At 41.7% G+C, this 26,392-nt stretch overlaps 1 protein-coding gene across 9 annotated transcripts in view; it reads right to left on the bottom strand.

The window, feature by feature from the left end:
* LDB2 (LIM domain binding 2) overlaps positions 1 to 26,392 on the bottom strand; it is a 514,758-nt gene that overhangs the window by 64,097 nt on the left and 424,269 nt on the right. For all 9 annotated transcript variants that reach the window (XM_048848818.2, XM_048848817.2, XM_048848820.2 and 6 more), the window contains one exon: positions 4,914 to 5,086. In XM_048848818.2, the coding sequence (XP_048704775.2) occupies positions 4,914 to 5,086 (173 nt within the window). The remainder of the gene's footprint in view (positions 1 to 4,913; positions 5,087 to 26,392) is intronic.

Here is a 26,392-nt window from a genome sequence, read left to right as displayed (position 1 = left end):
GTGTGTATTTTTTCTGATTACTTATTTGATGCCATAGTTGTGTCTCGTCACAGTTTGATCAGCTTTAGCATACTATTCAAAACCACCTAGGCTAGGCTACCAGGCATATTGTGCAGGCAAAATATTATAGGCCTAGGAAAGAGAAACTTGTTAATAGGATTCTCTTATTCACTGTACCTCAGTCATGCATTCAGGTTTTGTATTGCTGATGGCCTATATGCAGGATTCATTCCCTCCCTTGACTCTTTGATGTTCTTATTATTTTCATACTAAGATTAAAAATTTCACACCCACGACTCTAATACACCAATGTGAGGTAGCTGAGCCTATCAATATTACTGTACTGAGGCCAAGGATCCTGGTTATTGCCAAGTTAATATTAAACTACTTCAGGTTTATAATAATGTCTTATAATAATATCCCATAGGCTCACAAATATGTCTTCTCTGAAATGTTAAGAAATATAGCTCTCAATAGACTTTATTTTATGCACATATGTTAACAAATGGTCACAGAAAAGCTGGAACACATACCTCATATCATTGGCAAAATTTTACACATCTCATAAAGGAATTTAATTTTCCCCTCTACAAAATAATTTCAGATATTACTTCTAATCAATAAAATTAATGTAGTTCTTATTTGAAGTTGGCCTCTTTTTTTTAAGAAAAGGTGCCTTTCCCACAGAATCCAAAATCAAAAGGGTCTCCAATTAAGAAAACATTTTCTGTTGTGCTGAATTCATGTTACCTTACTGTGAGCTCTGACATTTTGTTTCTGTGGTAACCAAAATCAGCTGATTAGTTGGCATGGCAACAGAAAAGATGTAATCCCAGCAGACACACTCTAATCAATGCCCCCAGCACAGATGGTCTCCGGAGGATCAACAAGAAAGAGGCTGGCAGGCATTCAGTATATCACGTGGTAGCTCTAGACTAGGCCAGGAAAAAGAAAACTAAAAAAGAACATTTCTCAAACTAACCAATAGCTTTTTAACCCCTTCCTTGCATTGATTAATTGTAGGCTAGTCAGTGGGTTGCAACCATGAAAAATGACCTCAAAATTGCTTTTTATTGGATAGAATGTAGTTTTTCTAAAATAAGAAATCTTTTCTTCCTTTTTCAGCCATATTAATAGATCATTTCTCAATAGATCTTTAGACTCCTTTACTTGAAAAGCAGTCTAAAGTTTATATGAATACATAAAATTAGTAAGATTATTTACTCAGTAAGAGTTAAAAAAGATAAAGTGAGCTTTAGTGTTATACTTGTGAAGTATGGATGATTGAGTCATTGTCAACTGCAGAGAAAAAAGTATTTTTATTATAACGATACGTGCATGTAGGCTATTACCATTTTTTAGTAGCACTGATCTCTGTAAAGTTCATTTATGTGAGGCTATTGGGAAATACAAAAATCACTAGCACTAAAAAACAGCTCAACTACCATATAAAGTTTGAGAATAAGTAAATTATAAGAGTCTAGGTTAATTCTGTGAGAGCAGTGCTTCCATTGCGTGAAGGAAAAAAAAATTTAAAATCCAAACACCAGGGTGAATTAACATGGTAGCTTGGATGTTTAGAACCTGATTTTACTTTCACAGAAGTCAGTGGCAAACCTGTTAACTGGGACCTTTAATCCTGAACATGTATTTCCCTTCTTTTATTAGCTTTAATTCACACCCTGAATGTTATTAAAATATTTTTATTAATTTATTTCCTCTGGTTTTATTAAAAATGTATCATTTACTTCTTAGTTCAGTAAGATATTTAAGTACTTGGGTAACTGTAAGCAAGTGAATAACCCCATTGAAGTCAGTTTTGACTACTTGTGCTTAAAGTCAGGTATATGCTTGAGTACCTTGCTTAAAAAAGAAAAAAATTACTAATCTCATATTTACTCAGTACTATCTAATAAATTGACCTAAGCAGGAAAATATAAAAATGCATAGCATGTGAATCATTGATGCAACAGATGATCAAACCTCTATCAGGACTGTTCCAGACTATTGTATTAAAACTACTTAGAGAATTTTTTAGCTTGCAGACTGTTCATCAGACCAAAGTGGGTGCTAAACAACAGCAGTGTGCTTGATGAGTTTGCATACTAAAAATTTATTTGAGCATAAGCTTTCGTGAGCTACAGCTCACTTCATCAGAGGCATGCATCCGATGAAGTGAGCTGTAGCTCACGAAAGCTTATGCTCAATACATTTGTTAGTCTCTAAGGTGCCACAAGTACTCCTGTTCTTTTTGCGGAAACAGACTAACATGGCTGCTGCTCTGAAACCGTACTAAAAATGTTTACAAGAGAGTCACTAAAGGAAGGAAAAACCTTACTCAACCAATTTCTGACATAGTGTTAAGTGAGTGAATTAAATTTAATGTAGTTACACATGTTACATGAGGTTTTAATTTTGTCCACTGTACCCATGCCACGAGGATACAGTTCTGCCATTACATGTGCTGGGTCCCTATTGACTTCACTGGGAGCTGTGCATGCATGTTAGAAGGCAAAATTTGGTTCTAACTCACTTTCGAACAAGACAAGTAATGTTTCTCTTTTCTCCCTTATTCTACGTTCTAAAGGTGTTTTGTTAAGAAAAATAATGTTTTAATTGTAAAAACAAATAAAAACAATTTAAGTTTTTTCCTGAAGCTAAGTTGAATCCCTGAGTGAACTTTCTATTGAAGTATAGAGATTTACATTAGAATCCTCTACAGAACCTTCACTAATGGAGCGTGTATGATGTCACTAAGATTCCAATCCTGCGAATCTTTGCACGATTAAGACCAAACTGCCATCAGATATACGAAGTGCTTCTCTTGAAGTAGATGGGATCTGTATATATTCAGCCCAAGCCAGATTTTGGTCCTTAGGAGTGTTTCACCTTTTATTTTTTTGTATCAGCTGGGTACTATTTCCCCCTCTGAAGGAACAGCGCTGTAGTAGAGTGTGCTGGCAACGCAAAACAAATGTGTTAAATCAGCAAAAGTATTTATTGAATGCTAGAGATTCCAAAGGAAGGGTTCCAAAAAACTGCTTCTCTGTGTAATATTGCATTAAACCAACTGACCCGTGTTCTGCCCTTTGGCCAAGTGCATCACAAAGGGGAGAAAAATCATGGAAATAACACAAATGTTGTTCGAGTGCCATGCAGAAGGGACAAGTAGCTACACTATAGCTTCCCTTCCACTGCACATAGACAAACATCTAGCCATGGCTGCAATATGCAAGGTCTTCATAGGCCAGGTGGTGAGGAGGGGTCATCTAGGAACAGCTGGTTTACTTGGCATGCTTCCTTCTCCTTGGGGACAACATTATGATGCAATACATGCGTCATAAACTCAGAGCCCCAGTAACTTGAGTTGGTTGGAATGTTTCAGTAAAGTCTTTGGTTTGTTTGTTTAGTTGTTTTTTGTTTTGTTTTTTGGGGGTCAGAAAATGCCAGTTTGTGGAAACTAATTGGTTTTGACCAAACCTTTCTCAAGTCCAGGATGGACTTTGTGGTCAAAACACTTCAGAAAGAAAAGAGACCCCAGAAAAGCCAATAGCCTAGTGGTTTGAGCACTCACCTGGGATGTAAGAGATGCTAGTTCAAGTTCCTGTTTTGCCTGAGTTGAAGCAGGGGCATGAATGTGGTTCTCCCTCATCCCAGGTGGGTGCCCCAACTAGCAGGCAATTTTAGTCCCACCCTCTCTCTGTGGTGGTTTTGTTTTGTTTTGGCAAAAGAATTCAAATGGTCTTGGTTTCATTCCCTGGAATAGACCCAAATGTTGAAACCTCAAAATGTTTCACAAAGCAAAATTCTTGTTTTCTGGCCAACCCTACCAGTAACTCAATCTCAATGTCATTTAAATACTGTGAAAGAGGTATGTGAATATGGCAGGCAAGAAGTCAATGCGATCTGATGGAACAAGTTCTACATGATCAGACCATGCCATGAACACCCTAGAAATGCTCAGTCATCACAATGCCAGCGGCCATATTCTCTGCCTACACTAGAACCTCACCAGTCCCACATGCCAATGAGGAACATAGAACAGGTTTAACTGTTCCCTAAAGGCTCGGATACATTTAATCAGTCCCCTCCCTCTTGTAAAATTCAAAGAGTGGGATTTAGCCATCTGAGGATGCATAAAAATGAGAATAAAAGAGGATGACCTTGGCTAAATAAGCAATGCACACATTTCTATTCTCACTAACCACAGTTTGTTGTAATTTTTCATTTCAAGTATGTCATTTAATTCCATAAGATTTTTATTTTATTTTAATTTGGTATATCTAATTGCTTTTCTGCCTGTTTGGTCTTGTTTATATAAGTATAAACATCCTATCTAATTATGTGATTTAGCTGCAAGACTGGAAGAGGCCGAAGTCTGAAGAGAATTCAATCTTCAATCAGATGTGGTGGACACCTGCTTAGGGCCTCATCCAAAGACTGCTGAAATCACTGTAAATCATTCCTTTGACTTCAATGCACTTTGGATCAGGCTCTGTTGTATTAAAGCACTAGCTGTACTGAGACTTCCCAGTCCCCAATGGGTAACATATCTAAATAAAGCATGTTAACCAAAATGTATCAACCATGTAATCATTCACTGTTGTTTTAAAATTAAGATGAGCTAAAGTACACAGGCAGCTGAAACTTAGTTCCTAAAAGTTTGGTGGCTGTGGTGGCTTAGTTTTACGTGCTTTCTCTTGAAAAACTTCCTAGGAAGACAGCAAAAGGTGCCCACAAAGCTTTCCAGTCATGTAACAAATAGTAATAATACAAAATACAAAGGTATGAAAGTGTTTGAGGTATTAGAAATCAACAAAGCCTTTCAGAAAACATAATTATCCTTCAAATACTCCTTGAAAAACACACACACACACAAAACGCAATATGTTTTACTGAGTCTTTCCTGTTACCTTGGTAAACATGGGCTTTCCATGCTGGGTGACCATGGTGCATTGATCACAGTCCACTGTGATAGATGAGTTGTGGTATGACTCTTTTGAGTGCTTGAGAATGTAATACAGGTCTGTTACACCTCCTTCAAAGACCGTGCTAAAATAACGAGGAATTAGGGTCCTTCCAATGGCTGTGAGGAAGATACAAAGCAAAAATCAACAAATACTGTAGGTTATAACAAACACAACATCAGTGTTTTTAAGTGAAACTTTCATTTAAAGAATATAATACATGTTCTCGGAGAGCTACAGAACTAGAGTCTCCACCTGCTCCCATTGAAATCAATGGCAAACAGCCTATTCTCTTCAGTAGGTTTGGACCTTGGTTCGTATAGCTTTTTTATACAGTTGGTGAACTAGCTTCTTTCTTCCTGAAGGTTTGGAGATGCTTGTAGATGTTCAAAGGTTATTACTACACAGGAGCCATGCTGAGTAAATCTTGTCTGAAACTTGGATGCAATATCTCATTTCCATAAATAAATGTGTAAATAAAACCAGAGCGTACATGTGCTTGTGCAAATACATGCATGCACGGAAACATATAACTCTTTATGCATAGAGTACATACACATATATATTAATACAGTATATACAATATATATGTATAGCTAATATAGTCTGTTGAATGGAAAGAGAACTATAGGAGAAAAACAAAATCTCTGCGATTGAAAAAGGGCCTGACAGTGGGATGCAATATATAAAGCCATAGGCTCAGAGCACAGAGCCCATCTGAGATCTCTTTTTCAATTCAAGTGGAAATAGTTGCCTCTATAATCTAAAACGGCTGAAGATGCACATGGGGTAAACACGCACTGTGATACAAAACCTGCGTCAGCTGACTTGGACTCGTGGGGCTTCGGCTGCAGGGCTATAAAATTGCAGTGCAGATGCTCCAGCTCTGGCTGGAACCCAGGCTCTGAGACCCCATGATGAGGGGGAGGGTCTCAGAGTCCCCAGGCTCCAGCCCCAGCACCATTGTTTACACTGCAATTTTTAGCCTTACAGTCCCAGCCCAAGTTAGCTGACCTGGTCTCTGAGACTCGGTGCCACAGGGTTTTTATTGCAGTGTAGATATACCCTGACCATAGAGATGGGCCATATACGAAGAAAGATTTGACCAATAGAGCAATCTGCATTTGTTTTTTAAACCCCAACTCATAGACTTCAAGGGACAAACCCTGCAATCCTTGGAAACAATTCCCATTGAATTCACATCACTGAAATCAATGGCAGTTTTGAATAAGGACTGCAGGACGTAGCTCTCAGTAAATAAATAAATAGAGTTCTGAATGTTTTTCAGTTGCACGGACTAGTGGTAGTAATAGACATCGAAGGGAAATGTGTTATCTGCAATTGATGTTTTCCTTCTCCATTTTTGCAGACAGTTTGGTTGCTATTGGCAACTTAAAACACCAAGACAATATTTTAGGAATAAGTACTTTATAAACAGATCAATACTGTATTTTTAGAATGACTTAATAATACTTTGAACTTACGGTATATTATGTTTTTCACCTGAAAAATGTTTTGCAAATATTATTAATTAATCCTCAACATTCCTGTGTCTATACTCCTGTGTGGTAGTAGGTAAAGATTAACTCCATTATATAGGGGGAAAACCAAGGCAGATAGGTTTATATGGAGAGGGAAACAAAGCCCTGGTCTAGACTAGGATTTGAGGTCGAATTTAGCAGCATTAAATCGATTTAACCCTGCACCCGTCCACATGATGAAGCCCTTTTTTCGACTTAAAGGGCTCTTAAAATCGATTTCCTTACTCCACCCCCGACAAGGGGATTAGCGCTGAAATCGGCCTTGCTGGGTCGAATTTGGGGTACTGTGGACGCAATTAGACGGTATTGGCCTCCGGGAGCTATCCCAGAGTGCTCCATTGTGACTGCTCTGGACAGCACTCTCAACTCAGATGCACTGGCCAGGTAGACAGGAAAAGAACCGCGAACTTTTGATTTTCAATTTCCTGTTTGGCCACCGTGGCAAGCAGCAGGTGACCATGCAGAGCTCATCAGCAGAGGTGACCATGATGGAGTCCCAGAATTGCAAAAGTGCTCCAGCATGGACCGAACGGGAGGTACGGGATCTGATCGCTGTTTGGGGAGAGGAATCTGTGCTATCGGAACTACGTTCCAGTTTTCGAAATGCCAAAACATTTGTCAAAATCTCCCAGGGCATGAAGGACAGAGGCCATAACAGGGACCCGAAGCAGTGCCGCCTGAAACTTAAGGAGCTGAGGCAAGCCTACCAGAAAACCAGAGAGGCGAACGGCCGCTCCAGGTCAGAGCCCAAAACATGCCACTTCTATGATGAGCTGCATGCCATTTTAGGGGTTCAGCCACCACTACCACAGCCGTGTTGTTTGACTCCTTTAATGGAGATGGAGGCAACACGGAAGCAGGTTTTGGGGACGAGGAAGATGATGATGATGAGGTTGTAGATAGCTCACAGCAAGCAAGCGGAGAAACCGGTTTTCCCGACAGCCAGGAACTGTTTCTCACCCTGGACCTGGAGCCAGTACCTCCCAAACCCACCCAAGGCTGCCTCCTGGACCCGCCAGGTGGACAAGGGACCTCTGGTGAGTGTACCCTTTAAAATACTATACATGGTTTAAAAGCAAGCATGTGAAAGGATTAATTTGCCCTGGCATTCGTGGCTCTCCTGGATATACTCCCAAAGCCTTTGCAAAAGGTTTCTGGGGAGGGCAGCCTTATTCCATCCACCATGGTAGGACACTTTACCACTCCAGGCCAGTAGCACGTACTCGGGAATCATTGTAGAACAAAGCATTGCAGTGTATGTTTGCTGGCGTTCAAACAACATCCGTTCTTTATCTCTCTGTGTTATCCTCAGGAGAGTGATATAATTCATGGTCACCTGGTTGAAATAGGGTGCTTTTCTTAAGGGGACATTCAGAGGTGCCCGGTCCTGCTGGGCTGTTTGCCTGTGGCTGAACAGAAATGTTCCCCGCTGTTAGCCACGGGGGCGGGGGATGGCTAGCCATGTGGTGGGGGGAGGCAAAATGCAACCTTGGAACGAAAGCACATGTGCTATGCATATAATGTTAACAGCAAGGTTTACCATGAAAGAGTGTACCCACTGTTCTATAAAATATGTCTTTTTGTACCACTGTCCCTTTTTTTTCTCCACCAGCTGCATGTGTTTCAAGGATCACGGGATCTTCTCCTTCCCAGAGGCTAGTGAAGATTAGAAGGCAAAAAAAACGCACACACGATGAAATGTTCTCTGAGCTCATGCTGTCCTCCCACACTGACAGAGCACAGACGAATGCATGGAGGCAGACAATGTCAGAGTCCAGGAAAGCACAAAATGACCGGGAGGAGAGGTGGCGGGCTGAAGAGAGTAAGTGGCGGGCTGAAGAGAGGGCTGAAGCTGAAAGGTGGCGGCAGCATGATGAGAGGAGGCAGGATTCAATGCTGAGGCTGCTGGAGGATCAAACTAATATGCTCCAGTGTATGGTTGAGCTGTAGGAAAGGCAGCAGGAGCACAGACCGCCGCGACAGCCCCTGTGTAACCAACCGTTCTCCTCCCCAAGTTCCATAGCCTCCTCACCCAGACGCCCAAGAATGCAGTGGGGGGGCCTCCGGCCACCCAGCCACTCCACCCCAGAGGATTGCCCAAGCAACAGAAGGCTGGCATTCAATAAGTTTTAAAGGCTTGTGGCCTTGTCCTTCCCTCCTCCACCACCCCTCCCAGTGCTTCTCTCCTCCACCACCCTTCCCGGGCTACCTTGGTAGTTATCCCCCTATTTGTGTGATGAATTAATAAAGAATGCATGAATGTGAAGCAACAATGACTTTATTGCCTCTGCAAGCGGTGATCGAAGGGAGGAGGGGAGGATGGTTAGCTTACAGGGAAGTAGAGTGAACCAAGGGGCGGGGGGTTTCATCAAGGAGAAACAAACAGAACTTTCACACCATAGCCTGGCCAGTCATGAAACTGGTTTTCAAAGCTTCTATGATGCGTACCGCGCCCTCCTGTGCTCTTCTAACCGCCCTGGTGTCTGGCTGCGCGTAACCAGCAGCCAGGTGATTTGCCTCAACCTCCCACCCCGCCATAAATGTCTCCCCCTTACTCTCACAGATATTGTGGAGCACACAGCAAGCAGTAATAACAATGGGAATATTGGTTTCGCTGAGGTCTAAGCGAGTCAGTAAACTGCGCCAGCGTGCCTTTAAACGTCCAAATGCACATTCTACCACCATTCTGCACTTGCTCAGCCTGTAGTTGAACAGCTCCTGACTACTGTCCAGGCTGCCTGTGTATGGCTTCATGAGCCATGGCATTAAGGGGTAGGCTGGGTCCCCAAGGATAACTATAGGCATTTCAACATCCCCAACAGTTATTTTCTGGTCTGGGAATAAAGTCCCTTCCTGCAGCTTTTGAAACAGACCAGAGTTCCTGAAGATGCGAGCATCATGCACCTTTCCCGGCCATCCCACGTTGATGTTGGTGAAACGTCCCTTGTGATCCACCAGAGCTTGCAGCACTATCGAAAAGTACCCCTTGCGGTTTATGTACTCGGCGGCTTGGTGCTCCGGTGCCAAGACAGGGATATGGGTTCCGTCTATGGCCCCACCACAGTTAGGGAATCCCATTGCAGCAAAGCCATCCACTATGACCTGCACATTTCCCAGGGTCACTACCCTTGATATCAGCAGATCTTTGATTGCGTTGGCTACTTGCATCACAGCAGCCCCCACAGTAGATTTGCCCACTCCAAATTGATTCCCGACTGACCGGTAGCTGTCTGGCGTTGCAAGCTTCCACAGGGCTATTGCCACTCACTTCTCAACTGTGAGGGCTGCTCTCATCTTGGTGTTCTTGCGCCTCAGGGCAGGGGAAAGCAAGTCACAAAGTTCCATGAAAGTGCCCTGACGCATGCAAAAGTTTTGCAGCCACTGGGAATCGTCCCAGACCTGCAACACTATGCGGTCCCACCAGTCTGTGCTTGTTTCCCGGGCCCAGAATCGGCGTTCCACTGCATGAGCCTGCCCCATTAGCACCATGATGCCCACATTGCCAGGGCCCATGCTTTGAGAGAAGTCTGTGTCCATGTCCTCATCACTCTCGTCACCGCGCTGACGTCGCCTACTCGCCCGTTTTCGTTTTGCCAGGTTCTGGTGCTGCTTATACTGCTGGATAATGTGTGTGGTGTTTAATGTGCTCCTAACTGCCAAAGTGATCTGAGCGGGCTACCCATGCTTGCCGTGGTATGGCGTCTGCACAGAAAAAAGGTGCGGAACGATTGTCTGCCATTGCCCTGATGGAGGAAGGGGCGACTGACGACATGGCTTACAGGGTTGGCTTACAAGGAATTAAAATCAACAAAGGGGGTGGCTTTGCGAGAAACTGAATGGCCCCCTCAAGGATAGAACTCAAAACCTCAAGGATAGAACTCAAAACTGGGTTTAGCAGGCCGTTGATTTCACAGAGAGAGGGAGGGAGGAGAAAATGAATACAAAACAAATCTGGTCTATTTCTTGTTTTGAGCCACTTCGTCTATCTTTATACATCTTGCTGGCAGCAGACTGTGCAGTACAACCGCTAGCCATCATCATCTCGTGGGTGCTTGGCAGAAGACAGTGCAGTATGACTACTGGCCATTGTCTTCTGCTAGCTGTAGATTAAAAGACAGTGCACTGCTGGTAAGACTCAATCACCATGAGACAAAACAAGGGAAATGACCTGGCTGAGTCACTCCCATGTTTGCTCAGGCGCCCGGTTAAAAGAGCACCTTTTACCAAGGTTAAAAGGACTATGTCGACGACGGCTACCATACTGTACTGTCTGCTGCCAAAAGGCAATAAACTGCTGCTGAGTAGCAATGCAGTACCATGTCTGCCAGCACCCAGGAGACATACGGTGACGGCGTCTGCACAGGTAACTCAAGAAAAAAGGCGAAAATGATTGTCTGCCCTTGCTTTCACGGAGGGAGGGAGGGAACGGGGGCCTGACGATATGTACCCAGAACCACCCGTGACAATGTTTTAGCCCCATCAGGCACTGGGATTTCTACCCAGAATTCAAATGGGCGGTGGAGACTGCGGGAACTGTGGGATAGCTACCCACAGTGCAACGCTCTGGAAGTCGACGGTTGCCTCGGTACTGTGGACACACTCCGCCGACTACATGCACTTAGAGCATTTGTGTGGGGACACACACAATCGACTGTATAAAAATGCTTTCTACAAAACCGACTTCTATAATTTCAACCTAATTTCATAGTGTAGACATACCCAAAGGCAAATAGGTTAAGTGACTTAGTCTAAGCCAATAGAGGAGTCAATATCAGAGCCCAGACTAGAACTCATTAATTCCTAGCTCAGACAACTGAGTTCATGTCTCTCTGTCTTGTTCTGTATGTTTTGAGAGTAATTTTTAAAAATGTACCTCCTTTGGAGTTCTGCCTGCATAAGAACTAAGGAATGTATCCTATTTATATATTTGAGAGTGGGACTTGGGAATTAAAAGGTCTGACGCTTTATAGATGAGCAGTTTTGTGGAAGTAGTTTAGGTCTTTCCACATTAGTTTAAAAAATATCATATATAGCTGTCTCAGCTAATTGAATTGTGACAGAAAATCCCAGGTTTTAATAAATCTCTCTTTTTTATTTTCTATCTTATAATAATATAATAGTACAATAGATAGACAAATATAGAAAATATACAAGGGTTTGCTAAAAGTTTTTGCTGAGATATGGAACTTTAACATGGCTATGAATGCCTTACATTACATTGAAGTTTTACATGTAATTTATAAATCTATACTGAAGTCTCTGGATATAGCTGACAAGTCAATGTATAATCTGAACAATTATTCTACCATACAAGCCCCCATAAAAAAACCCACCCACACATCAAGTATGTATTAATTTACTATAGTCTTTTAATTTAATTAGAGAAACTAAAGTTCAGTGAATCAGCAGAAGACTTTTCTAAAGCTTTGAGTAACAATTTCCTATGTTGCTCAGTATGGTATATTATAATATGAGAAATTTTATCCATCAAGTTAATTTCTCACTCCCCTAAGGCTAATTAGGACAAATTAAGTTTCCTGCTAATCATCCTGAGCAGTTACTGCCTGATATGAAAATCCAGGATTTCTACTGATTGCAATAAATGTATATTCACGTTACTTGTGCAATGCATAAATATCATGAACATATTTTAAATGCAATTTAAAATCGTTTGATAGGTGTTTCCCAAAGTGGTCTGGTCACATGGTGCTGGCTTTCCTCCTTGTTTCCAGCTGTTGCAACACATTAAAGAAAGCTACAAATGTATTGAATACTTTCCTGTTATTAATTTACACATAAGCAATGGCTGTGGTTGCCACAGGGATATTATGTATAGGAAGAGTGGGGGTTTCCACAATCATGAATGGGAAGGGAGGTGTCCCCATGACTATCTCTCTATAAAGATGTGCCCCATGCTGTGAAGGAGCGTGAAAACCCTTTTGCAGTATGGTGTCAATACAAACAATTAATTGAGCACCATCCATACTGTGTACTAAGTGAGGCAGTTCTGTGGAAAAAATAGTATGTGATCATGTAATTAAAGACAAGGGGGATGAATAAAGATTGCACAGGCAATCTTAATTCCAGCATTTCCTAAGTTTCAAGTGCTTGATTTTGCAACTTGATTAGTGTTCTTTTAATGTAGGTTTTTGTGCATAATTTCCTAGGTTTTTAATAAAGCAAACTGAAAAAACAGAAATTCCATCATGTGGCATCATACTGACACCCAGATGGTTCACCCAAAGATCCTAGTCTCCTTGCCCAGCCAGTATCAGTTCCCCCAACCCTTTCCCTAGTCTCCTTATCCAACCTGTCCCAGTTTCCCCTTTGTGGCTCCTAATCCCATCTGTCTCTCTCCCTGTCCCCCACTGGCTCCCAGCCTCCCTACCTGGGGTCAGCCTCCAATCTCAGCCTCACCCCCCACCCCTACAGCTCCTTGTCCCAGTCTCTTTGCCCAGCCAGTCCCAGTTCTCCCTCATGCTATACACTAGCTGTTTGTCAGATTTGCCGCTCCTGCCCTCTTCTCATGTTCTCCCCACTAGTTCCTTGTCTGGGCTGTCCCAGTTTCCTTATCTTCCCCAGCTCTTCTTCTGATCTCAGTGTTTTCCCCTACCTGGTGAACTGGCTCCCAGTCGTCTCCCCATACACATATTCCCCACCAGCTCCCAGTCCCAGTCTCTCCTCCACAGATCTCAGACCCAGCCCAACTAGTCCCAGCTTTCCTTCCCACGCAGCTACTAGTCCCATCCTCCTTGCCTAACTAGTCACAGCCTGCCCTGCCCCTGGGTCCTAATCCCTGTCTTCTTGCTGAGCCAGGCCGATGTACAGGGGCAGGGTCAAATTTTGAAGCCTGGAGTCCTGGGCATAATCCAGTACCCAAACGGGGTATCGGCAGGGGAAAGGGGCGGGAGCTCCCCAGGTCAGGGAGACTAATGATAAAACACTAAAACTATCAAATATAAACTTTAAAACTCAGAATACAAAAATTATTTATAGCAATCTGAACATATCCACAGATAAAGAAGAAAGCCAAAGCTTCAGACACAGGAGGTTCTGACCCTGACCACGTGGCGGTGACAAGGAACTGGGGAGAGGCAGTCTGCCCACCCTTTATCTCCTCAGATGGAGGCATAAGGTGAGCCAGTGCACATGTGCAGACCAACGGACACCACTTTCAAAATTCTCCAGCTCTGGGCACATGGAGCACATGCCTACCCACAGTGAAATACATGTAGGGACCAGCACTTGAAGAAGATCAAGCCCTTTCTTAGAGTTAACCACCACTACCTTCAGCAGTGACTGCACATTCTGCAGCCTAGAAGATGACTCTTTTCCCTCTCTTTCACTACCATTTAAGCATGCATTGATCTCCAGAATTTTGTTTTAAGTTATGCATTTAGGAATGGATACCAGCCTCTGCATTTAACTGAGTATCTGCTGCCATCCTGTTATTGCCCATTGAGGTCACCGTGGCTTAAATGTGATAGCAAAAGGGGTGTGAATTGACAAAAAGCAGCTGGATGTAGAAACAAGTAAAAGTTATTTATATGAAAATAGCTACAGAAAAGGCATAGCTGAAATCAGGTATTTTTAGTGTAATCTTATGCCAACATTAGCTAGAATAATGTACAATTTTTTTAACCTATTCAGATGTGTAACCAATAGGGAGCTATCTAGCTATGTGCTCTTTTGTATACTTTTCAGTGAATCAGAGATCTAAATACAAATTCTAGAACTCAAGAAAATCATGTGGATTTATGACAGTCCCAGAGTAGCAGGGATCCAGAAATCAATTAACTGATGTTTATACTGCTCCAGAAAAGGAGGTGACAAACACCATACTGTTAGTGATTTTCATACTACAGAACCTTTATAAAACTCAAAAGAATGGAAATTTTATATGCACTGTTTGAGAAGGGCTGAAGCATTTCATGGCATGTAGTCTGCTTCCCAGTGAAGTGAAAAGCATGTCACATACTAGCTTTTTGGCTTTCGTATGCCATTGTCACTTAGCAGGGCTGTTTGTGCAGTACTGTCATACTAGTTAAAATTATGTTCACATGTCTTTTTAGTTATTTCTCTCTTAAACAGAACAGAATACCCATAAATTCCCAGCAACTTTGCCCTTCTTCTCCCTGAAAACACTGCCATCTATCTATCTAGGTTTTTATGACAGGTTTCAGAGTGATTTTTATGCTGTGCTTTCATATTGAAATATCCAGGAGATACCCTTACTTTCCAAACTACTTTTTAAAAAAATCACAAATCAAATTATAAAATGAAGGAGGTGGGTTTTTCTGTTTGTTTCTGTTTTTCTTTTGAGGCAGTTGATTCTGCAAGTTTTCCATGTACAATACTCCTATTTACTTGAGTGAAAGTTCTGCAACCTGTATAACCACAAAAATTAGGCTTTCCATTACATTCTTTGTCATTCACCACTATTGCAGCAAACTATCTGCCATGTTGTTAGCTGGTTAAATGAAAACCTCCGTTTTTAAAAATATCTCTTTGTAGTTGGCTAGCTATAGGAAATATATGGGAATCTGATTGTTTGTTGATGGCCAACAAGTGGTCAGCACTATACAAGATACAAAGGAATAAAGAAGAGCCTGATTCTTACTGGCTTTGCACTTTGTGTCACCATTTACACCTGTTCAAGTGAGTGCAAAAGGGTATAAATAGTGACCACTAAGGTGAATGAGTGAGGAATTCTGATTTGCTGGTATTTTACACCACATATGCACACATGTAAATGACAACAAAAGATGATGGCAGTGGAGCCTCTGCCTCAAGCTATACAAGCAGCTAAGAATAAGATTTAACAACCCTGCATTAGACAACCCAGATATGATTTTGTTTTGCTTTTATATGCAGCAGGTCAGTGACAGCTTTTTTATTGGTAAGCATTTAGTAATTGTGGACTTTGCAAAGAAGTGAGTTTTAAGAAGGGATTTGACTAAACAGAGGGTGGGGTGGTTGGCACCCTGGGGTACAGAGGGAGCCCAGCTTGTTGGGAAGTATGAAAGAAGGTACAGCAACAAAGCAAAGGTTAACTATAAATACAACCTAAGTGTCTGAAGTTCAGGATTTGAAGCTGACTCTAAGAATTTTATTTTTTAATTATTTTATTTGAAAGATGTACAGAAAAAAAATCCAAAAGCACCAACAACAGGGTGGCTGTATGAACAGATCAGCCACATAAGAAGCATGGTCCATGTACTATATAACAGTCTGTCTATACTTCCCCTGGGATAAAAAACCCTGGGAATGGGTGAAGCTTGTGGGGTTCAGCGTTTGTGAATCTCACACTGTTTTGGGAATTTTCAAAATTAGTTTGCGTTTGTGACTCCATGGTTTTTTTCAAGACAGAGTCAATTAAAAGAAAAAATAACATGTTTTCTAGTTAATGGGAAGCCTCTATTATTTGTGATATTAGAGATAAAAGAACACATCTTCCCTTTACGTCCCAAAGCAAGGCTGGCAAAATATTCATGGTATGTGCATTATATATATGGAGGCTATCGTCATTCCTCTCACCAAACCTGCTTGTTTGTCTGATGCACCTGCCATGTCTTGTCTTTTAGCCTCTAAGCTCTCTGAGACAGAGACTGTCATTTACTATACGTTTATATAGAATCACAAATGGCAATCTGGTTGAAACCTATAGGCAATAACACAATATAAATATTAAATAATAAAAAAAGACTCATGCCTTTGTCACTTCTAGACTGGACTGCACTGCACGCTGTGTGGGACTATGTCTTAGATTAGATCTATTTGGAAGCTGAAGTTAGTGCAAAATGCAGCAGCTCACTTGATAAGAGCATCTTGTGAGCACTTTCACCTGTGCGCCACTATCTGTACTGGTTGCCTATTGGCCTCCAGGTGGAGTGTAAGGTGTTGGTTTCACCTATAAAGCCCTAGACAGATTGGGACCTTCCTATCTGAAATACCACCTCTCTCCCCAACCTGAATGCCACAGTTGTGATCAGTGAAGGTGCTCAAGATGATTCTCCCTCAGTATGTGCTTGATTTAAGTCAACAGAAGTCTACTGTCCTCCTACTGATTTCAACTGGCTTTGGCTCAGGCGCCATATCATAAAGATGGGGCTGCTGGGAAGCCATTCTTTGTGAGGGCTCCTCTTCTTGGGAATCTGCTCTCATTCCCTTTGGTCTAGAATCTCTTGACTGTCCAGGCATGTGCAGAGCCCATCTCTTGGAGTGGGCATTCAGGGAGGGCTGAGGCAGGCTTTGGGTGAAGCCTCTGCATGGGATGGGACCTTCAATAACCCTGCTGAGTGGAGACTGTTATGTGATTGGGCAGAAGGGTAGGATCCTGCTGGCGTGGGTCTTCTTTATAATAATTTTTATATTGTAATTGACGTCAAGGTTGCCCAAAGCCTGGGATGGGTGTTCTTTTATGTTCTGTTTTTGTAACTGGAACAAATAAACTAACATATATAATACATGATAAGCTGGTATGATACAGAAATTTTATTGGCACTCATCTGGAGTGAACTACAAACTTAAGAGTAGTGTGCCCATCCCAAATTCATGTCAAGTTAGACACACACACACACGCACACACACAGAGTCTGGTTTGGGTTTGAAAATAAAAAATATGAATTTGCTTATCCCTAGAAGAAGCTACCATCAGATCTGGCAGGCATGCAGGGCAGTCAAAAGACAGAATATCACAGAAGTTCCACTGACCTTATAAATCCAAATTCTGCTATCAAATATACACCATTAAGCAACCCACATGCTGCACCTACATGCAGAATTTTGCATACAAACCTGCCAAAGTCTTTAGTGTCCACACTTGTTTCCTCTAATGGATAAAATTTGGCTCCTTTCATTTAGGCATTGTTTAAATGCATCATTTATTTAAAATATATTATTAGTTTTATAATTATTTTATGTCGTGTGTTCATCAGATTTTTTCATTAACTGAATAAATTTAAATGCAAGATTAAATCTATAATTCTATTACATAGACTGTATTTACACATCTATGAAAAATCTATATAATGTACCAACATTACAGAAATGTTACTAAAGGAAAATATCCATTTAAAAATGTATATATCCTGTAGACTAGAATAGATTCATACACAGTAAAATGCTTAATTTCCCAAACTTTAGCATTTTCCATTTGGGAAACCAGGTAGTTTATGGTCACACTAGCAACCCTATCATTACCAAGTATATAAGTTTCCTACTACTGTTTAATGTTGATTCCACCTATCCTTGCTCACGCTACATCACCTCATTTCAGTTGAAATGCAAATAACTCGCTGTTTGGAAACAACAAATTCTTGGATTCAGTTTAGTACTTCAGGCTCAATAAAGTTTGGATGAAAATTCAAGAGCATACTAATAATTTATTAAGGGTGCTTAATTTATTTAGCAAAACAAAACTATTTCTCTTACTAATGATCCTTAAAGATTTTCATCTATGGAAATGAAGGAAGAGTGAGGATTAGAGACTCCATCCGCTTTGCTCTTGTACTAAGTTTTGTTATGTGGCTGTGCTGTGTCTTCCTGTCTGATTCCTTGAAATCTTTGACAGGGTTACTGGTGAAGTAGATGGGGGGAAACTGTACATGTGATAATATCTTGGTTTTAGTAAGGCTTTCCACAGAGTCCCACATGACATTTTCATAAGCAAACTAGGAAATGTGGTCTAGATGAAATTACTGTAAGGTGGCTGCATAATCAGATGAGAGGCCATGCACAAATAGTAGTTATCAGTGGTTTATTGTCAAACAGGGAGAACATATCCAGTGGGGTCCCTCAGAGGTCTGTCCTTGGTCAGGTACTATTCAGTATTTATATTAATGACTTGGATATGGTCTCTCAGCTAGTTATGAATCCACTTTATAGTAATTTCGTCTAGACCACATTTCCCTAGTTGTAGGACATGTAGGACTCTGTTGAAAGCCTTACTAAAAGCAAGATATATCACATATATCACATCTTCACTGAGTGGAGAGTATATTTATAAAATCTGCAGATGACACTAAGCTGGGAGGAATTGCTAGCACTTTGGAGGACAGGATTCAAACTCAAGATAACTGAGAAATTAGAGAATTGGACTGAAATCAACAAGATGAAATTCAATAAAGACAAGTTCCAAGTACTACACTTAAGAATAGGCTTCCAAGAGAGCTTGTGGAACCCCTGTCTGTTGAGGTTTTAAAGAATAGGTTAGACAAATATCTGTCAGGGATGGTCTAGGAGATGTACTTAGGTCCTGCCTTAGTGCAGGGGGCTGGACTGATGACCTCTCAAGGTCCCTGCCAGCCCTACATTTCTATGATTCTATGAATACCAGAAAGCATAATGATTAATTTAATCTTTTCTGCCTATTTTCAGATATGGTCAGGTTGCTTGCAAGTGTTTTTTTTCTTCAGTAATTAAACACTGCTGGTTTGAGAGTTTGCTACACTACAGTTTACACTGGTTTCTCCAAAAGTTTTGCCCAAGCTGTTTTGATTCAACAGGGAATATATTTCTTTCCTGTCAAAAGTTTGTAACATCTTCACCAGCTTTGCTGTCCTTTCTTTGCAAAACTCTTAAGTAAGGAACAAATGATGGTTTACTCCTTCATGAAAATGAGATATTTCTTCAACTGTTTATGGCTGGCTCTAAACACTTGTTCTCATAAACACATTCTCTGAAGAAAATCTGGCAGCACAATCTTAATTCCACCATCTCCCAGAAAAAATCTAATATTTTATTCATTTTGATTTAAATAATAAAAAGAGGCCTCTACAAAGCTCTGTACAGAGGACCTGGAGACATAATGAATACTACAACAAAACCCCAGTAGCATTAAAATAATTATTCATTAATGAGCTTTGCAAGCCTGCCTCCTACCAAAAATAAAAAGTGTCCTTTCCACTCTTTTATGATTCTGGGAAACATACACTCAGCCCCTTCCAAAACAGGTGTCTTTTGCAGCATACCTGGAAAGTCACCACATATGGGGTATTTCAGAACAAGGGTCCCAGAGCCCTTGCAGAAAAAGCCTTACCAAATGCCTCTTCTCTTTTATACTGAGGGGGATCCAACTTGCACATTAGTTCTGACCATGACTGTGGCAGTGTGGCCAGAGTGAGAGGCAATCTCTCAGAGAGGCCAGTCCCAGGCCATTTACCACAGCTGAGGTCATAACCAACACCTTGAACTCCATCTGGAGACCAATACGCAGCCAGTGCAGATCTCAGGGCACTGGCAGTGTATGCTCCTAGTAACGTCTCTGCTCAGTAAGTAAACCTCTGCACCAGCTTCAAGTCTCCAACTGGTTTTAAGTGCCCCATATAAAGTGTATTACAATAGACTAATATAATGTTGCAGTGTTTTTTTGTTAGGCTTACCAATCATAAAAGGATGATATAACAGCTCACATGGCTTGTCATTTGAACAGCTGAACTAGGTTTCTGGAGGCTCACAATAGACCACTCTGTACTCCAAATACAGAATTCAAGACTTCTAATTGAAGATGGATGTAGTTTATAGTCTGCAACTATTCTGGGAAGAATTATGAACTAATCATTTTCCCACTTTCAATTTTTTTTAAAAATACTGTCAATTATTAATTTTACATGAACGGAAAAACCTATTTGTGATAAAGAACCTTCAGTTTTAACATATAAACATTCACATTTGGAAAACCAAAATCATCACTCCCCAGTGAAGACCTAATATGTCAAGTTTCAGCTTTGGGTTCAGTAAAAGACACAAATATATGTACTTTTAACAGAGTGCAAATATAACTAACAAATGTGTTACCTTAATATAATCACAGTTACAGTTTGCTCTGTGAGTATTGTCTGTATTAATTATTTTAGCTGACTTGGTTCAAAAACTGCACAGAAGTTTCAAAGGCAAGCCAAAGAAGTTATCCACAGCTTTATGACACTCTACTGTCAAAACATAACAAACCACAACTAAGCTCAAGCAAAAAACCGACAAAATGCAAGACCATAAAAATGATGGAGATTGTGCAGGACAGGCATTATAGAGGAACAAATGCAATCCCTGCCACCACATAGTACCACAACAACATAGAAAATGATACCCAGATAAATGGTCTGAAGAAATAAGGACAAACACATAAAATTCAAATGACAGCCCAACCAAAAGAAATAAACAAAAGACAGGCAAACAATCCACTTTTACTAGATCAAACAGACATCCACCCTCTGACTTTAGTTGACTTTGGCAGTATATTGAAGATTGTATTACACAAAAATTATGTGCATGAACAAGCAAAGTGACATTAAGCCAAAGTGATAGCAGTCACACACTCTCTGGTGCCGTGATCCTGTCATATATCACAAGCTAATTGGAACTGGGCTGGGTCAGAACTTAGATGGGAGACCTCAGAATCAATACTTGGTTGCTGCAGGAAATGGTGTGCTATACTTCTAGACACTACTAAAAGGCTACTGAATTTCAGTGATGGGTTAAGTGACCCATGTACACATTTCATTTTCATTATACCGGGCCAGATCATCATCTGGTGTAAACTGATACAGTTCCATTGAAATCAATGGATCTATGCCAATTTATACTAGCTAAGGATCTGGCCATTATGTTTGGGATCCTTCCGGATGAAAAACAATATAAACATTCAATTTATGATTATGACAGTAGGCAATCAAGCAACAAGGTCCCTTCTGCCAGATTCACTGGAGCAAACATGTTCTGGAACTCATTTACAATAGTCTGTCTCCAAACATAGTTCCCTCAGTTATTAATTCCCAATGTCCACTCGAAGCCATGCTGATATGCTCTGGAGGGCCATGGATAAAAGATCCTTCAGTCTGCTCTAAATAAGTCCTCACCATTTATAGTCTTTGTGTGGGAAGGTGTACTCCTGGTACAGTATTACTCTGAATGGAAAGACAGAGAGATCTCTCTCACCAATGCACACCCTTAGAAATATCAAAAAACAAGTCGATTTTTGGGCCAGAGGATTGTGAACACAAGGTGGAGGTTTTCACCTCTGACACTTTTGTTTACATCCATATCATGTCAGTATTAACCCATCTTTATCAGCTGCTCATTGTTCATGAGCCTTTGTGAACTGTGTTTCTGGTCTCAGTCCATTTCATAGTAGACAGATGTGCATATCACAAAATCACCACCACTAGCACTAAACTTTCCAGTCGACTCAAGAGAGCTCAAGGATTGAATGGACACTGAGACTGGATGATCTCTTCAACCCTAAAAGATCAGGACTGAGGTGTATTGGCAGGCAGTGTGGGAGGGGAAGCTTGCCTATTCTGTGGACAGAAAACTTCATGTTCTAGGACTGTCAATCCAGCCACTCAACCAGCTCCACATTCAATTTACAAATACTAACAGAAAAACATTCGTCCATATCTGCAACAAAGGCTACTTTGTAGTGAGGACCATGTATGGAGAATTTGTGGGAGGGAGGGGTTTAGAACAATATCATAAAAGATCTGCAAAACTTCTCAAATTCATAAGACTGCAGTGAGCATATGTGGATTGATAACCAGTGTGATTTTTCTGGTAATTTTATACTGTAGACATATGAACAATATCTCACCAGTGGATAACATCAGTTGTCAGTCACATATATGTTTTATAATAACCAGAACACTTTTTCCACCCACAAAGTGGTTGGTGGTTAGCTTTGATTTCTTTTTCTACTGCAAAGTGTTTTTTCTTTTTCTTTCATTCTTTTTCTTTTTAAAATGTGAATGAAAGTTAACTGTAGAGAAAGTCAAAAACAGTATTCAAGAGCGTAGACCAAATAATTAGAAAAAATATTCCATAGTTTTAAAATGTTCTGTTCATTTTAAATATGAAGATTGTTTATTACTTAGAGAACCAGTGCACTGCTTTCAGCAATACAAATCAGATTTCTGACAAAATTGTGTCAAAACCATTTTCAACAAAGAGCAAGAAATGCAGCAAGTTTCCGTGCTTCAGTCAGAACATATATTGTACACCGTTTCCAATAAAATCTTATTCAATTATACAGAAATAAATGTATGCCAATAACGAGTGTGTATTGTAGGTTCTGTAACAAATCTGTACTGATGAGAAAATGACCCCTTCCTATGATTTTCTTTCCCTTCACCTGTGAGATATTTTTCACGTTTCATATAATCATTATGCTATCTTTTCTCTATATATTTGCCATAACAATTGACTAAAATTTTTGGAACTGATATATGTAAGGAACAGTGTCTGACAGTTTAAAAAATACAGTGGATAGACAACTTCAGGAACCTGTTATGCTCGAGATTTCAAATGATCAGAGATCAGAGTAACAGCCGTGTTAGTCTGTATTCGCAAAAAGAAAAGGAGTACTTGTGGCACCTTAGAGACTAACCAATTTATTTGAGCATGAGCTTTCGTGAGCTACAGCTCACTTCATCGGATGCATACTGTGGAAACTGCAGAAGACATTATATACACAGAGACCATGAAACAATACCTCCTCCCACCCCACTCTCCTGCTGGTAATAGCTTATCTAAAGTGATCATCAAGTTGGGCCATTTCCAGCACAAATCCAGGTTTCCTCACCCTCCGCCCCCCCCCCTCCGCCAAACTCACTCTCCTGCTGGTAATAGCCCATCCAAAGTGACCACTCTCTTTAAAGTGTGTATGATAATCAAGGTGGGCCATTTCCAGCACAAATCCAGGTTTTCTCGCCCCCCCCCACCCCCCTCCAAAAACCACACACACAAACTCACTCTCCTGCTAGTAATAGCTTATCCAAAGTGACCACTCTCCCTACAATGTGCATGATAATCAAGGTGGGCCATTTCCAGCACAAATCCAGGTTTTTTCACCCCCCCACCCCCATACACACACAAACTCATTCTCCTGCTGGTAATAGCTCATCCAAAGCGACCACTCTCCCTACAATGTGCATGATAATCAAGGTGGGCCATTTCCAGCATAAATCCAAGTTTAACCAGAACGTCGGGGGAGGGGGGGGGTAGGAAAAAACAAGGGGAAATAGGCTACCTTGCATAATGACTTAGCAACTCTCAGTCTCTATTTAAGCCTAAATTAATAGTATCCAATTTGCAAATGAATTCCAATTCAGCAGTTTCTTGCTGGAGTCTGGATTTGAAGTTTTTTTGTTGTAAGATAGCGACCTTCATGTCTGTGATTGCGTGACCAGAGAGACTGAAGTGTTCTCCGACTGCTTTATGAATGTTATAATTCTTGACATCTGATTTGTGTCCATTTATTCTTGTACTTAGAGATTGTCCAGTTTGACCAATGTACATGGCAGAGGGGCATTGCTGGCACATGATGGCATATATCACATTGGTGGATGTGCAGGTGAACCAGCCTCTGATAGTGTGGCTGATGTTATTAGGCCCTTTGATGCTGTCCCCTGAATAGATATGTGGGCACAGTTGGCAACGGGCTTTGTTGCAAGGATAGGTTCCTGGGTTAGTGGTTCTGTTATCATGCACATTGTAGGGAGAGTGGTCACTTTGGATAAGCTATTACCAGCAGGAGAGTGAGTTTGTGTGTGTGGTTTTTGGAGGGGGGTGGGGGGGTGAGAAAACCTGGATTTGTGCTGGAGATGGCCCACCGTGATTATCATACACATTTTAAAGAGAGTGGTCACTTTGGATGGGCTATTACCAGCAGGAGAGTGAGTTTGGGGTGGGGGTGGAGGGTGAGAAAACCTGGATTTGTGCTGGAAATGGCCCAACTGGATGATCACTTTAGATAAGCTATTACCAACAGGACAGTGGGGTGGGAGGAGGTATTGTTCCATGGTCTCTGTGTATATAATGTCTTCTGCAGTTTCCACAGTATGCATCCGATGAAGTGAGCTGTAGCTCACGAAAGCTCATGCTCAAATAAATTGGTTAGTCTCTAAGATGCCACAAGTACTCCTTTTCTTTTTAATGATCAGAGAGTTATTTTAATTAAAGAAATATTTTTACCAAACATATTTTGGTCTGAGACTTGGAACATTTCATTATGAATTCCTATCAGAACACACTTCCTCGGGGAACTGGAGAAATTCAAGATGGTAGATTCTCAAATAGATGGGAACAAAAGCCATCTATTTTTCAAGGACGTGATACGGACACAGGACTTGATACAATTCCCAAAGCAACAAATGGGCAGCTTTGTTGACTTCAATGGGAATTGAATCACACCCAGAATTTGTAGAGCTCTGCGTGGATATAAAAAGGTATATCCGCATCTGGTCCGCTATTCGCAAAAATTGTCTGCTGATATCTGCATTCACAGATTTGCAGGGCTCTAAACAGCTTCACAGGTCACTGTGTACCAGTGACACAGGACTGTGTCGAGCCCCCAACCACTCCCCCAGCCCCACTTCTCCCCAGAGACCTCCTGCCCTGCCGCCTCACCAGTGCCGAATAGAGGGGAATAATCACTTCCGTCGATCTGCTGGCAATGCTTCTACTAATACAGCCCAATATGCCGTTGGCCTTCTTGGCAACGAGGGCACACTGTTGACTCAAATTCAGCTTCTCATCCATTGTAACCCCTAGGTCCATTTCTGCAGAACTCCTGCCTAACCATTCGGTCCCTAGTCTGTAGCAGTGCATGGGATTCTTCTGTCCTAAGTGCAGGACTCTGCACTTGTCCTTGCTGAACCTCATCAGATTTCTTATGGCCCAATCCTCCAATTTGTCTAGGTCACTCTGGACCCTAACCCTACCCTCCAGGGTATCTACCTCTCCCTCCAGCTTAGTGTCATCTGCGAATTTGCTGAGGGTGCAATTAATCCTATCATTGATCATTGATAAAGATGTTGGACAAAACCGCTCCAGGATCGACCCTGGGGCACTCCGCTTGATACCATAAAGTAAAGAAGTGATTAAGCCCCTTCCTCCATCATGTAAAGTCCCCCTTGCCAAGAAGCTGCTCTGAAGTTACTTGGTCCAACTGGCACATCTACTGTGTGGAATGAGGTTGCCAACTAGACATCGAGCCGTTGATAACTACCTATTGAGTCCAACAATCTAGCCAGCTTTCTATCCACTTTATAGTCCCATTCATCCAATCCATACTTTTTTACATTGCTGGCAAGAATACCGTGGGAGACCATATCAAAAGCTTTGCTAAAGTCAAGATATATCACATCCACTGCTTTCCCCATATCCACAGAGCCAGTTATATCATCATAGAAGGCAATCAGGTTGGTTAGATATCAAGGGACATGCTGGAAAGGTGCCATGACTGGGACGCCCTGCAGTACAGGGTTAAAGTGAAGGAGCTGCGGAATGCCTACCACAAAGCCCTCAAGGCAAACAGCCGCTCTGGTGCTGCCCCTGTGACCTGCCGTTTCTACAAAGAGCTGGACGCGATACTTGGGGGCGACCCCAACTGCATTCCGAGGACCACCATGGACACTTCAGAGCCCAGTGCAACAAGGCAGGAGAAGGAGGAGGACCAAAGCGGGAGCGAGGGTGCTGAGGAGGAGGAAGACACCCCAGAATTCCTAGATGCATGCAGCCAGGAACTGTTCTCAAGCCAGGAGGAAGGTAGCTAGTTGCGGCGACCGGAGCTTGGGGAAGGACAAACACCAAAGGAGATTCCCGGAAAGCAGTTTTTATTTTGGGAAGGAAGTTATTCGGTGTGGACTCTTGGGGCGAGGAGGGTTAGGGCTGCATGCATGCCTAGATGCGGAATAGGGAGTTGATGTGCTCTTTCACATTGTGGTAATCGGCCTCAGTGATCTCTTCAAAGGTCTCATCCAGAACATGGGCAATGCGCTTGCGCAGGTTTCTAGGGAGAGCCACTCTGGTCCTTGCCCCAGTAAGGCTAACTTGTCTGTGCCACTGTGCCATGGGGGGCATGGGGACCATTGCTGCACACAGGCAAGCTGC

Source organism: Caretta caretta, chromosome 4 (assembly GCF_965140235.1).
Source record: "Caretta caretta isolate rCarCar2 chromosome 4, rCarCar1.hap1, whole genome shotgun sequence".
Lineage (NCBI taxonomy): Eukaryota > Metazoa > Chordata > Testudines > Cheloniidae > Caretta > Caretta caretta.
The sequence above is the reverse complement of the archived record's forward strand: the minus strand, read 5'-3'. Positions and strand labels throughout refer to the sequence as shown.